Source organism: Botrytis byssoidea (genome assembly GCF_014898295.1).
Source record: "Botrytis byssoidea strain MUCL 94 chromosome Unknown BBYS_007, whole genome shotgun sequence".
NCBI lineage: Eukaryota > Fungi > Ascomycota > Leotiomycetes > Helotiales > Sclerotiniaceae > Botrytis > Botrytis byssoidea.
The window spans coordinates 797902-811813 of record NW_024065848.1 but is presented as its reverse complement, the minus strand read 5'-3'; the positions used below and the strand labels follow the sequence as shown (position 1 = coordinate 811813).

Here is a 13912-nt window from a genome sequence, read left to right as displayed (position 1 = left end):
CCGATAATGACATCTGTATGGGCCCCAAAGCAATATACAAGAACTCATATGCTACCATCCCAAAACTATAGCCTCATCAACGAGCCAGGGAACCAACAAGCTATTCTACATTATAGAGATCAAGCGAATGATGAGTGGAGTACGAAACCATTGCCTAGAGAGGCAAATTTTGATCACTTCTATATCATCATTAATGAATTGTTTATTCTTGTTGAGTATTATTGAGTGCTATATACAATAACGCTAATAATTATTCTAATCCTCATAACTTTAAATAATTCATTTATAATTGATTTTTCATTCAGTTTAATTCAAAAGATATCCATAGAGATTTGAGTGGTCAGATTCCGCCGCTTTTTTCTCCGAATAGACAGCCTTGCTTGCATGCTAGCCTCGTCTAAAGAATTTCCACTAGGCTGGCTCTCGCAAAGAAATATTGCACAACATCGTGAACAATCCAATCACCTCACAACCTCTCCCCAGATTCCCAATTTCTTCGTGTCTGAAGAGCCTCGGATCCAAAATGCCACCTTCTTCTACACAGCCTCTTTTACTCTCGCCCGCAGAACTCTCTTACCTCCACACGTCCCTCGCTCTCAACCCTCCAATTCGCCCTGATGCCCGTACGTGTACTCAATTCCGTCCTCTCATCGCCGAATGCGATGTCCTTCCCGGCACAAATGGCAGTGCGCGCATTTGTTTTGCAGATGGTACTGAAGCTATCGTGGGCGTAAAATGTGAAGTCGAAAAATCGCGACCGACTTATCAAGCTGCAGAACTTGGTCCTTCAGAAAATGATGACGATGATGAGGAGGATGAAGACATGAGAGAAGCGATAGAGAAAGAGAAGCTTGAGAAAGAACAAAAGGGAGAAAGAGACTGGCTAGAATTGAGTGTGGAGATTCCGGGGTTTAGGGATGACGATAGTATGCCTGTTTTTATGGCGGCCATGCTGAGTGAGGCGCTACTAGCAGATGCCGAGTTTGTGGGGAGATTATGGATTAATTCAAGGTATCATTGGAAGATATATGTTGATGTGAGTTTTTCTCTATACATTCATAATGAAATACTTTGATTGCTCAAAATTTAATCATCGCGACTGACAACCATGCAGATTTTACTACTCTCACAGCCATTATCCTACCCACTACCCCTCCTTTCTTTAACAACCCATCTTGCGCTTTTGTCTACTCGTCTCCCACGTCTCAAGTCCGAAGGTGATGAAGATCCACTCTTTGACGACGACTGGGAAGCTTCCGTCTACTTATATCCTCGAACACCACAATCTACCAACTCCCGACCACCAATTACACTTCTCGTCATATCCGTTGGAGAGAATATAATCTTCGATCCAAGTAAGGAAGAGCTTACAGTCGCCGAAGCTGTATTAGCTATTACCATTGGTGAAAGAAGGCGTAAGGATGGAGATGTAGATATGGATTCTAGCTCTGGAAGGGATCTAAGATTATTGGCTGTGAGAACCGTGGATTTACCAGCTAGGTTAACAGCGCCTGGTGTTCCTAATGTGATGAATACTGCTACCGGAGGTGCGGCAGCTGAGACGACGGATCTAGCATCGACTCAAAGAGAGACAATGAATGAGGGAGGTGTATGGCAACCGCCGAGGGGAGGAATCAAGCGAAAGTTAGTCGCGACGATAATCGCAAAGGTTATGGAGAAAGGAGGTGTAGCAGAGGAGGTATTAGATGGATTGGAGACTGTGGAGCTGTCTTAGTGTCGCGGTCTTACAAGGAATTTTCTACAATGATACCCTTCTTCTCCCAAACATGTAAAATATCTCGTCTCATGTCGGCCCAACACCAGAACAATGTTCTAATCCGATTTCAAAATAAAACTGGTATCAAAAGATGCGTCTGGCTCTTACCAAATTCCCAACCACTTCTTTCCTGAGAATTGCTTCTCATAAACCACCTTCTTCTCTCCTTCCTTGCCATCCCCCCCTGCACCTCCCTCAGCCGTCTCGGCAATCTCAGCTTCTTTTTCATGTCCCAACTTAATTCCCGGACCCAAAACCTCTTTATCAGTCTTAGCAGTCCAGCCACCAAAGCCTTCATCTTTATCTAATCCATGCGCCTTTCTATAAGCAGCCCTCTTCGCAACGTCCTCCACCCTATGTTTTCTCCTTTCCATTGTCTCTGCTGTTACATGCGCAGTGTGCAGCTGTAAAACCTCATAACATGTTCTTGTAAATGCGATTGGGTGTAGAAATAGTTGTGGCCATTCAGGTAGCATATCTCCGAATGGCGAATCGCGCTTAAAGTTTGTGATCCAGACTCCTCCTGCGAGGGTCGAGAGGGTGCCCTGGAATTGAAGGTTAGTTATGTGGCTTGGGGAACTGAGAGAGATTGAAATAGGTATTACCAATGCGATCCAGATATGAATGGACTTGTTGTTGAGAAACCAATGCATGAATGTTCCTTCCGGTGGCATCATATTTGGATATTTCTTCACACTTTGTCTAGCTATTTCTTCGGCGCTCAATTGAGGACCTGGATATCGGGGAGGATCTTTGCGGAGGCGGGCAGGGTGAGAAGGAGGGTTGAATTTGGTGGGTTTCTCGAGAACGAGGGGCTTTGGGGACTTTTTGGATGCATTGTTCTTTGATTTGGTAGAAGCATTGCGAATAGTCGTTTTTGAGGACAGAGACCACAGAGGAGATCGAAGCGGTAAAAGAAACCTGGGTATAGAGGCTGTGGACGACATTATGGATGATAGACTACGAAAAAAACTCTTGATTTTAAACGATGTTGTAAAGAAGAGATCAACAAGCTACCTACCTTGTACCTATGAAATCGAAAAATGAAGCTTCTCACAAATTCATGATTCACTCCCGCAATACGTTCACCAATAAGTCTGCATGACGCAAATTAAAAATTTCATTAATCCTCCGTAAGATCCCGACCTGCGCCACATGACCTGACCATTTCAATTCTTCCTATTGGCTGGAGACGTTCGGGAAGTGTGGCTCAAAATGACCTCGTCAATTTCGGGATCAAATTAAGCTACGTCTTAATTCCTGCAGGTAAAGTACATATTCAAGCAAGATTATTTTTCCTTTTTCTTTTTTAAATCTTCATACAATACTATTTTGAAAATTCCTACCACTTTTCCTCTCACGACCTTACGTTTAAGAACCTTCGTTCAAGTCATACATAGATAATTACTTTCAATTTTTTTTACATACAACCTCTTAATTAGTTGAAATGGGTTTCAAAGCAGGTACGTTTATTTTTCCTTTTTGAAAGGCTTCCTACTTTTGGGAAATATAAATCATCCAGGAAGAAGTTTGCCATTGGGAGTTGGAAGATGCGAATTGGGTCTTCGAGTTGCACAACGGTATGGCTGGTGGCTTGGAAATGCTCTGGACGTCTTCGATCGAGGGCGGACTTGTATTTTCGATTTGGGGGGAATATTTGTTCGAGCCGCCACTCGACATTTCACCTCCATCCGCCACTCCGCCAGACTCTGGATGCTATTCATAAATTTCTGCAGACGCTCAAGGACTGGCAGCGTCTCTCTCCCATCTTGCGGGACTTGATTCTCCCTTTCAAATTTCATTCGCTCGCCACTTTACCCGACAAAGATTTTCATGACAACATACATAAAGAATAAATACTTACAGCTTTCCTCTACAGGAGACGCAAAGAAGGGTGCCAACCTCTTCAAGACAAGATGTGCTCAATGCCACACCCTCGGTGAGGGTGAGGGAAACAAGATCGGTCCTAACCTCCACGGTCTTTTCGGACGTCAAACCGGTTCCGTTGAGGGCTACTCATACACCGATGCCAACAAGCAAAAGGCTATCACCTGGGACGAGAACACACTTGTATGTTTCACTACACCGCCACTCTAACTTTTGTTGTACAGAGAGAGCCGCATCTAACATGAAATAGTTCGAATACCTCGAGAACCCAAAGAAATATATTCCAGGAACCAAGATGGCTTTCGGTGGATTGAAGAAGGACAAGGACAGGAACGACTTGATCCAGTATGTTTTACTTCCCATTTCTCTAACACCCCAAAGGGGTTTCTACACATTTCTGTTACCATGATGATTTTCTTATTCGTTAACCTTCTTACGTCTATCATGACTATGAAGATATAACATTATTATTCCAATTGTTCCTTCTGAAAGTTCAGCTTATATCATTTACATTTTGAGATATTCGATTCGCAGTTGCTAACCACCATCACAGACACTTGAAGGAGGCTACCGCATAAAAGATTTCACGACCATTGTATACATAGAATTAGACGCAGAGCCTTGTACTCTAGGTTAGACAGATGCTCTCTGGGTAGAAGGAATTTGGGTCACAGGTTTTTCGACCTACTAAAATACAAATAACAAATACTCCTCTTCATGTTTTTCCCATTAATCGTGTCCACTTTGATCTGTCATGACTCTTTCCTTACCTACGTAGTGTTTCACAAATTTGATTTTATCCGAGTTTTGCAAATCTCTGATCATGTGTGGGTCTGACCGATATTTATAATATGCATCCGATGGTCTGTCAACGGTCGGTCGATCTGTCAAAGTTTCCTACGTTAGACATGCACGGACCACACCTTGCACAGACGATATAAGAACAACTTTACAAATATATTTATTTAAAGTCTTTGATTTTGTCCTTTAGCAATCTAAGTAAGCCTGGTATCTTGTGAACTTCTACAACAGTCAATAGACCCATACCGAAGTCGAGATATTATCAGACATCGTCGAAATAAGTGCCAAGCGTGACTTTCTGACATCACCAAGACCACCAAATTCATTCGTCTCTTTTGAACCGCCATCTCAACTTCAATGTTCAACTGATCAAATTCTATTCTGCTGCGAAATCAATATGAGCCTTCTCCTCTGATTTTACAGGTAATGAGGCGTCCCTAGTCACAGAGTTAGGTGTGGATTTAGATTGAATATTCGAGTAGATTCTCTCGGCGCCGGCTATACATTGCATGTTTGCGCCAAGTTTGTTCATAGTTTCCACCCATTCATCGTAGGGGTCTGAGTCGAAGACTATGCCACCACCTGTAGGTTTTGTTAATTTACAGATGAAGATAAAGGATCAAGGGGTTTGTAGTCAGTGTTTTTGGGGATGGAAAACTCGGTGCGAAAGAAGAAAATTAAACATACCAGCTTGCAAATAAGCAACTCCATCTTTGACCACCATAGTTCTCAAAGCAATACAGGTATCCATCTCTCCCTCAAACTCATTCCCTTCTGCATCTACACTTCCATAGCCGAAATATCCGACTGCGCCCGCATATACACCTCTCTTCTCTTTTTCCAATTCGGCTATCAATTCCATGGCCTTGACTTTTGGAGCACCGGATACAGTACCCGCAGGGAAAATAGAACGGAAAGCATCGAATCGAGTCTTGTCTTTCCTTAACACTCCCGAGACTTGTGAGACCAAATGTTGCACGTGACTGAACTTCTCAACGACCATCAATCGATCTACGCGAGTGGTTATGGGATCACATACACGATTAATGTCATTACGTGCAAGATCAACCAACATGACGTGTTCAGCGCGGTCTTTGAGAGAGCTGCGGAGTTCTTCGGCAAGAGCTTCATCGATTTGAGGGTCTGCATTGCGTTTGACAGTACCAGCGATGGGATGAGTTATCACGCGACCCTCTTCAGCTTTAACAAGGAGTTCGGGAGAAGCTCCTACAATTTGGAAGTCACCACAGTTGACGTAGAAAAGGTAAGGCGAGGGGTTGACGGTACGGAGGTGACGATATATATTGAAGGGGTGAAGAGAAGTTGGTCTTGCAAAGCGTTGTGACGGTACTGCTTGAATAATATCACCAGATGTGATGTGAGTCTTGAGAGAATTAACATGTCCCTCGTAGCCTTCCTGTCCAATGTTTGACGTATATTCATTGTCCAGTTTTATAGGTGGCTGAGTGGGTAGAGGTGTATCTGGCAATTCAAGAGCGGAAACAACTTCATCAATGATTTCTTGTGCTTTCTCGTAATCCGCTGAAATCCGCGTGAAATCTTCCGGAACATGAAGATATGTGATAACTTTTATAACTCCAAAAAACCGATCGAATGCGACAATAGTATCGAATAGCATAAAGAGTGACTCAGGAACTTGAAGAACATCTTTCATAGGTCGTGCGGTCTTAGGCTCAAAGTATCGAACACAATCGTATCCCACATATCCAATGGCTCCTCCTGTCAAAGGTGGCAATTTTTGTCCTGGTATTTGTGCTACCCTACATTTGGACAATTCTGCCTCGAGCGCAGGCAATGGGTCCAGCTGTTCGCCATGTCCTTCTCCAGTTTTAAGAATCTTTCGAGGTCCAGCTCCTATGAAACTATATCTGCCAACCTTTTCTGTTGCAGCACTCTCGAATAAGAAAGAGTGATCGGACTTCGAATGCGCCGAAATCTTGAGGTATGCGGCGGAGGGAGTAATGAGATCGGAAGATATTTCTTTATAAATAGCAACTAGATTGGGGGCATATGACTTTCCTCGAGTTTTAGAAAGCACATCCGATATTTCCGCCAAAGAAGGCGAGATGTCCTAGTTACTTTGTTAGCATTTTTCTTGTCAATTCTGGGAGGAGTCATCTTTTCAACATACCCCCACCACCATTTTGTTTGAGAAGAGTAGATTGAAAGTAAAAAGAATGAATACGGGGGGTATAAAAGCCGATTGCCAATAGAAGAAAGTCTGGAAATAGTGTGAAAGAATTCTTCCAATTGAGTCAATAATAATTCTTTGTGGGTTGGTTACTTTGTAGAATGTAAATTGTCCCGCAATGTATTTTGCTATCTACTAAGGCAATAAATAAAAGCGGTGGCTCATGGCAGAACCTTCCACCGAAGATGCCAACAACAGGACATTTCCACCCCACTACGCGCAACATACCGCTACTTATGTACGTTGTATTGAGATCAACCATTGGTTTGTATGAGGATTTGTGCATTTTGAACTGCATTTCATAATGCATCCACGTGAAACCTTTACAACAAAATGAATTCTTGGATACTGCTTAGGTCATAGCGCCTATATAACTTCCTGCATGTAATACTCCAAAGAAAGATGAATATCCTGGGTCTTCGGCGCCATTTTACTTCCCCTCTCTCATTCACGAATGTTGATGCTTCAGCAACTGCCCCGTCAAATTCCTCGAATCAGGACTCTCAGGACAACAAGGATGTCTTACTACAAAGACTCAATGACCTCGTAGTCAGGTTGTCACATGATGACGCCGAAGACGATGCCATCACTGCGTTGCACAAGAAGACGGACGAGATGGAGACACTATTGAGAGTGGAATATTCTATGGATTTGGACCCGAAAGTATCTCACAACAAAGTTAAACCACCGCCGCCGCGAAGGGACTCCAACGAAATGTTCTGGGGACGACCGTTGAACACTAGAAGAGAGAGCTACTTACGAAGATCTAATTCTCCGCCACCAATATCCCATAGCTCTTCATACAATAGGAATGTAGTAGCGGTCGCGAAAGCTGCCGAGATAGCAACATCAGCTGAAGCGTTGAATGTACGACTTGCAAAAGCAGTCGGGGAACTCCAAGCGCATAGAATAGAAAGTGATGTAAGTTTATATACATCAGACAACTTTCAATCTGAAGATACGGTTGCTCACGTATTATACGTAGAAGATTCTGGCCTGGCACGTCTCCAAGTTGGACGAATGCACGGAAGAGATCACTAATTTAGAGCAACACATTTCGCATCTGTAGGTGCTTACTCTCATTCTCGTTCCCTTCTTTCCTCTCACTTTTCTGGCCTTCTATTTTCTTGAGACTAAGCAATCTATCAATCAAATCAGCCAGGAAGAGCTTGGGACTAGTCAATCACTACTTAACCGTACCCAAATCGAAATGCAAACTATGGCAGCAAAGCACGCGAGAGCTCTGGACGATATAAGTTGGAGGGAAGATTGGGATGAACTTAATCAGGATGTGGACATGAGAGGTAACAGTAGTATAGGGGTATGGGATGACTCTACCGAGTATTTGGGCGAATAAATATCAACTAGGTTAATATTTTCATGCCAGATATCATATTGAGGATAAGTGGCAGTTTTGGCTCTGCGCTTATACAGAAATTTGCATAGAGATTAGGAGTTGGGGAAATACCAATGTTGCATGACAATCACAAAATCGGGGAGATTTATCAATATTGAAATATCTTCACTTTGACTATTTAAACGCTCGACCAAGCGGTCATGGACTGCAGAAATAGTTATGCTTGGAGTTCATGCGTGAGGTCCGAACACGGTCAAACCATACACAATTTGAAGGAGTGCAATGCGTCTTGTCAAAATTCAGCCTTCAATGTATTGATAAAACAGAGACAAGTGGTGCTTTGGGAGTGGGCTCCTATGATCTTGCTAACTCCATTATTCATTCGCACACTAATCTTACTTTTCAACATAGTACATTCACCTTCGCCATCCAGCTAATATTTACCGTCGTTATAACAAGAGACGGTAGCATCCCGTTCCGCATACTTGTAGTCTCAAAAATCAACCACTCGCTAACAAAACGCGACAAAGCTATCACATAAGTCCAGAAAGTCATTTTGTAAATCTTTTTATTCTCAAGATTGTACGCAGTATACGTGCGAAGGATGAAAGATACCAAGGTCCAAGTACGAAACAACCGAATACTCAGTACGGTAACTCGAGATTGCAAAGTCGGGCCAGAATGGTTTCGACCGATTTTCGATGAAGAGGCGTAACATCGTATGTTATCGAAAAGGGAGGCTGTTGAGGTCTAATATTGGATAGGCTTTTTACTTTATGTCTGAGCAATAGGTAACTTACGGCAAGATTCTAGTATGGTAAAAAAAACGCCATTGTGTTTGGGGAGGAAAGAAGACGTCTTCTTTTGACGTCCTTGAAGTTATACCTTACTTCGAGACGTATGAATTGACATGACGCTGTGTGATATTGCGCATTGATTGGAAACAAACTATGGAAACAGTCTCAGAATTTCTGCGACGCGGAAAGAAATTTTTGCAATCGAGATGATGAGTACCCTTCACGAACTTTCTCAGTCTTCACATTTTGTGAGCTCCCAAATCTGTGACGAGGCAGGTCATCCAACTCGAAAAGAAGATGTGAAGTCGATAAAGATTTTCGAGTTTGCTATAACTATTGTAGCTGAGTGGGTGGTTGGATCATATCTTTCGGACGGAAGACATCGAGGGTTAATCAAGTGTGTATTGCGTATAGTTGCACGAGGAGGACAGATCGGATTGATAAAGCGAAACGGGCTCTGGGTTATAAACATCGAGTAGATTCGAAGGAAAGGATTAGGCGTAACGGAGAGTGGTTTCTGGTATGTTTGCTTTTGGATTCAATTTAATGTGTGATTGTTCTTAAATTCAAGAAAGAAAGTCTATGACACTACTGGCAATACCTAATAATCAGAGTAGATGGAATGAGAACTGGATTGAGATCGATGAATTCATATGTGTTGCTTTATGCTCTTCGATAACCTGGTGATCTCTCTCATGGCATACGTCGAAATGAAATGTTGTTTCCTACCAGCTATCTAGTAGGAAATGTCCGAGAGCAGCATGTTCAATCCCACAGGAGAGTAACAGATAGGCACTTCTAAGTGGCAGTATGCTGGAAGGAACGAAGCAAAAGATCCACCATCAAAATCCTCGCGACAGATCTATATAAGTCCCTCTCGAAGTCTTTCATCAAGTGATAATTTCGTTGCGAGACATGAAATGCAGTATGTCGTACTGGCGTCAGTTATGGATCTGATGGATCGTGCCTTTCCTGGCCCTCTATTTCACTTTCCCTCCGTTCCTGCTTCTATTTCACTGTAGATCTGTACAATTCAAATCCTAGAGACCATCTTCCTTCACCCAAGAGCCTAGCTGCACTTTCCAGCTGGTGATTGTGATTCCTCGCGACAGCCAAAAAGGAAACAAAAAACATACAACAGTGGGGATTCGCTGGTGGTCACCCACCCAACTACTAATCCACCGATCTGAAGCTTGTGTATGGCAGAGCGGACGGGATGCCCAATTCTCTTCAGTCTATGGTCGTATGTGGCAGATGAGTTGTGTTGGGACAATATATTGAAACCAAAACGACGACGCTTCTCGCTTGATCAAGCTTGGCGCCAAATGCCTCCTGCCTAGAGCTTCCCTCAACTTTCACTTTCACCTTCAATTCAATTTTTCCAAACTCCAAAGAACTTCCTATTTGATATCTGTATACCTGAATCTTATATCAAGGTGATCATCCCTTCCGCATTTCTTATTCTTAAAAAAGCACACATTCTCGTAAATTCGGATTGAACTTCGTTCGTGCAAATCCTCAATTGTTTTCAAGTTTAATATACACATACTTGACATCTCTTCTTTTGTGGGTGATTTTATTGGTTCAGAAGTTTGAATTCTTCGAAAATGTGAGTGTTGCCCTTCCCGAATGATGATCCAGATATGAAAACGAAGGGTTTGGAGCATTCTGAAATGGAGTTACTGAATCATTATATCCAGCTTCACTTTCAACTTCACTTGAAATTTTTCATCGGATCTTTCTTCAAACATCTCGAGCCCCAGTCTCGATTGTAATAAATTGTCGACATGGCCATCGCAGCTTCACTTTGCGGTGATGCGAATGAGCAAGAGGTAGGACGTTCCTAATCTCATGCGAGAGGTAATTCACTGACACATATCTTTAGAGTGGTATCATCGATATCGATGAGATCCAGGCGCATGGTAATCCGCAGAGTGCTCTCGATATTTTGTAGTTTTGAGTTCTAATTGAAGCAGGTATCTCTGCCTCTGACATCGCAAAATTGAGATCTAACCTCATTCATACGGTTGGAGTAAGAGCATTCTTGCATCCAGTCATAAAAGGCTAATTCAAGACGTGAAGCTGACCTCGCATTAGACTCTTATTAATACCCCCATCCGGAGGTTGGTTAAAATCAAAGGATTCTCCGACATCAAGGCTGAGAAAGTCAAGGAAGCTGCAAAGAAAGTAGCCGTAAGCGCCAAGCTCCGTATTACTTCATCTCATATGCTGACAGAAGACAGGGCCCCAACACAGGTGGTCAATTCGTTACTGCCGCTGAGCATGGCCACTTCCGAAAGAAGTGTATCAGAATTTCTACTGGTAGCAAGCAGTTGGATGCTTGTTTGAACGGGTTGGCCAATCTTCTTAATGCGACCTAAACTGGGAGGTCTAACTTTTTACAGTGGATTCCAAACTATGAGTCTCAGCGAGGTATACGGGGAGTTCAGTGAGTTTGCTGAGACCCTTAGGATGTTTCTCTCGCTAACAACTTGCAGGATGTGGCAAGACTCAATTAGCACATACTATGGCAGTCATTGCCCAGCTTCCTAAGGAGATGGGTGGAGCCGAGGGAAAGGTGGCCTATATAGGTAGGGAAAAAATAGCTTGCGAAGTTTAGATTTGTGGTGAAAATCTGCTAAGACTTGACTGGATAGACACTGAAGGCACATTCCGCCCAGAAAGAATTTCGGAAATTGCAGAGCGATTTGGTGTCGACCCTGAACAAGCTCTCGAGAATATCGTTTATGCTCGTGCACATAACACTGAAGTATACCTCGTGGCTCCTTCAATCCAGTTTCTATCCTTTACTGACCATAATCAGATGCAGCAGGAATTGCTCGAGGGCCTTGCCCAAAATTTCGCAACTGACGAATATCGTCTCCTCATCATTGATAGCATTATGGCTCTCTATCGTAGTGACTTTATCGGACGTGGTGAGCTCTCCGAAAGACAAGGCGCCCTCAACGCCTTTCTGCGTAAAGCAACACAGATGGCGGAAGAATTCAATCTGGTTGTCTTCATGGTATATATGTCTATCTTTTCCATCTAAGAGATTCAACTGACACTTTACAGACCAATCAAGTTATGTCGGACCCAGGTGCCAGTGCCCTTTTTGCAGGAGCTGATGGGCGTAAGCCTGCTGGAGGACATATACTTGCACATGCATCGACAACCAGAATCCTCTTGAGAAAAGGACGTGGAGAGGAACGTGTTGCCAAGGTTGTAGATTCTCCTGGTAAGTTATCCTTGATCTATCCTAGTCACTTGTACTAACAGCAGAAATCAGATTGCCCGGAACGTGAAGCAACATATATTATTACAACCGGCGGTATTAACGATCCTGAAAAGGCCTAATGATATACATCTGCCTCTTAAGTTTAAAGTCAGACCTACCAAAGTCCTCATACACGTACTTATAACCTTGTATTCTTCGATATAACATTGCTTTGGGTGGGCGTTAATATTATGGAAAGATTCAATGGATAAATTCTGGCATCTTTCAATGTAATTACCAGTTGCATACTAGAGAAAGGAGAAGTGCTGGCGTTGCTTTATAATTAGTTGATGGCTCGAGGATGGTCAATGATCGGGTGTTTGTGGTACCTCGTAGCTTCGGGCTTAGCTTAGCGTCTTCCGATAAGACATAAACCCCTGCCAAATATTTTTGCTTCAAAAAAAGTTCCCCAATGACAAGCTCAATTGAATAAACCACTTCAATTTGATTTCACGCGCAGAATCTGCAGTTTCGTCACACATATGCAAATTATCTAGAGATACACTACAACATGTCGAAAGCACCAACTACCATTGGTGACAACTATACCGTCCTTCCTATCGCAATTCCTTCTACGCCCGCATATCCCGTTGCGACGACGCATCACATATATTTGAGACAGCATGCTCCAAAGATTCCGTCCGAGAATGATTCGCGGAGTCTCTTCGCAACAAATCTACCTATAGATTCCACAGATATTTATATTCGAAGCATATTCGCATCATTGATAGGTGTTGGCCGAGTTGAAGATGTACGATTCGATGGGGAAAAGGAAGAGGTTGTCGCACAAAAACAAATCGAGAATACCTCGCAGAGCAAGAAAAGAAAGAGAGGAGGCGAAGTTGAAATCGATACGAGTTTACCACAAGGATGGGATAGGCAATTGCGCATTAAGGGAAGGACGGCTGTGGTATTATTGGTAGATGAGAAAAGCGTGGAATCCGTTCTAAAGGCTGCACGAAAAGCCTGCAAATCAGGAAAGGAATCAAAATATCCTGTTTGGGGCGCAGGTGCTGAAGGCAAAGTGCCCGCTTTGGGTAGCGCACGTTATGCAATGAGGCAGGAGTTACGATTCCCTGACAAATTAGCAGTGCAGAGGAGTGTAGACGCTTTCATGACGAAGTTTAATAGTAAGGAAGAGGAGAGAGAGAGGGAAAGAAAGAGATTAAGGAATGTGCCAGATGAGGATGGATTTGTGACAGTAGTGAGGGGTGGGAGGACAGGCCCAGCGAGGAATGAGGCGGCGGAAGAAAAGAGGCGAGAGATGGCCGAGAAGGAGGAGAAGAGGAGAAAGGAGTTGGAGGACGCAGGATTCTATAGGTGGCAGGGACGAGAGAAGAGAAAGAAGGAGGTTGGAGAGCTGGTCAAGAGATTCGAGGCGGATAGGAAGAGAGTGGAAGGTATGAGGGAAAAAAGAGGAAGGTTCAGACCTGAGAGGTGATCAAGCCGGAGAAGCTTGACAGTGCTACCTTGGACTGGAGATTGGATAGCCTCCGCTGATAAAGGTATGTGCGACAAAAAATTTGTTTGTTAATTCGCCCCTGTTTCGTGATGACACCGCGGGGCCATAAAAGCATATTCTCCCAATGGGCCAATTCCTGGTGGTTTTGAACATGCAATGACTTCAAGAACCGCATTAAAAAATCTTCTCAACATTGTCTGATGATTCGAATAATACAACATTTCATCTGCCTCTATGCTCGGATCGTTTGATTTACTAATTCGTGGCGCGAACAGACTCATTCTCAGGCACGCCTCAATCATCGAGTAGGCTTATGCCTTTGATCTCATCTGGATCATTTAC

General features: G+C 43.3%; 7 protein-coding genes across 7 annotated transcripts; 5 read left to right on the top strand and 2 right to left on the bottom strand.

Annotated features, from left to right (window-relative positions):
• Positions 1–523: 523 nt before the first annotated feature.
• Positions 524–1735, top strand: EAE97_004293 (uncharacterized protein; the record flags this gene model as incomplete). Its single annotated transcript, XM_038874805.1, has 2 exons — positions 524–1036; positions 1115–1735. 2 exons carry the CDS (start codon positions 524–526, stop codon positions 1733–1735), a joined length of 1134 nt encoding a protein of 377 aa, XP_038734249.1.
• A 96-nt stretch (positions 1736–1831) lies between these two features.
• Positions 1832–2842, bottom strand: EAE97_004292 (uncharacterized protein). The gene is made up of 2 exons (XM_038874804.1): positions 2383–2842; positions 1832–2322 (listed from the first exon to the last, which is right to left on the bottom strand). Exons 1-2 carry the CDS (start codon positions 2722–2724, stop codon positions 1882–1884), a joined length of 783 nt encoding a protein of 260 aa, XP_038734248.1. The 5' UTR covers positions 2725–2842; the 3' UTR covers positions 1832–1881.
• Positions 2843–3060: 218 nt separating this feature from the next.
• On the top strand, positions 3061–4450 carry EAE97_004291 (uncharacterized protein). The gene is made up of 4 exons (XM_038874803.1): positions 3061–3240; positions 3657–3847; positions 3915–4009; positions 4218–4450. Exons 1-4 carry the CDS (start codon positions 3225–3227, stop codon positions 4240–4242), a joined length of 327 nt encoding a protein of 108 aa, XP_038734247.1. The 5' UTR covers positions 3061–3224; the 3' UTR covers positions 4243–4450.
• Positions 4451–4841: 391 nt separating this feature from the next.
• Positions 4842–6629, bottom strand: EAE97_004290 (uncharacterized protein; the record flags this gene model as incomplete). The annotated part of the gene is made up of 3 exons (XM_038874802.1): positions 4842–5047; positions 5153–6557; positions 6618–6629. The coding sequence occupies 3 exons, from the start codon at positions 6627–6629 to the stop codon at positions 4842–4844; spliced, it is 1623 nt and encodes a 540-aa protein (XP_038734246.1).
• A 450-nt stretch (positions 6630–7079) lies between these two features.
• EAE97_004289 (uncharacterized protein) lies at positions 7080–8034 on the top strand (the record flags this gene model as incomplete). The annotated part of the gene is made up of 3 exons (XM_038874801.1): positions 7080–7598; positions 7663–7742; positions 7836–8034. 3 exons carry the CDS (start codon positions 7080–7082, stop codon positions 8032–8034), a joined length of 798 nt encoding a protein of 265 aa, XP_038734245.1.
• A 2584-nt stretch (positions 8035–10618) lies between these two features.
• On the top strand, positions 10619–12188 carry EAE97_004288 (uncharacterized protein; the record flags this gene model as incomplete). The annotated part of the gene is made up of 11 exons (XM_038874800.1): positions 10619–10663; positions 10717–10753; positions 10808–10863; positions 10929–11024; positions 11075–11184; positions 11237–11280; positions 11330–11422; positions 11489–11601; positions 11656–11856; positions 11907–12069; positions 12121–12188. The coding sequence occupies 11 exons, from the start codon at positions 10619–10621 to the stop codon at positions 12186–12188; spliced, it is 1026 nt and encodes a 341-aa protein (XP_038734244.1).
• Positions 12189–12619: 431 nt separating this feature from the next.
• EAE97_004287 (uncharacterized protein) lies at positions 12620–13549 on the top strand (the record flags this gene model as incomplete). Its single annotated transcript, XM_038874799.1, has 1 exon — positions 12620–13549. One exon carries the CDS (start codon positions 12620–12622, stop codon positions 13547–13549), a length of 930 nt encoding a protein of 309 aa, XP_038734243.1.
• Between the last annotated feature and the right edge of the window lie 363 nt (positions 13550–13912).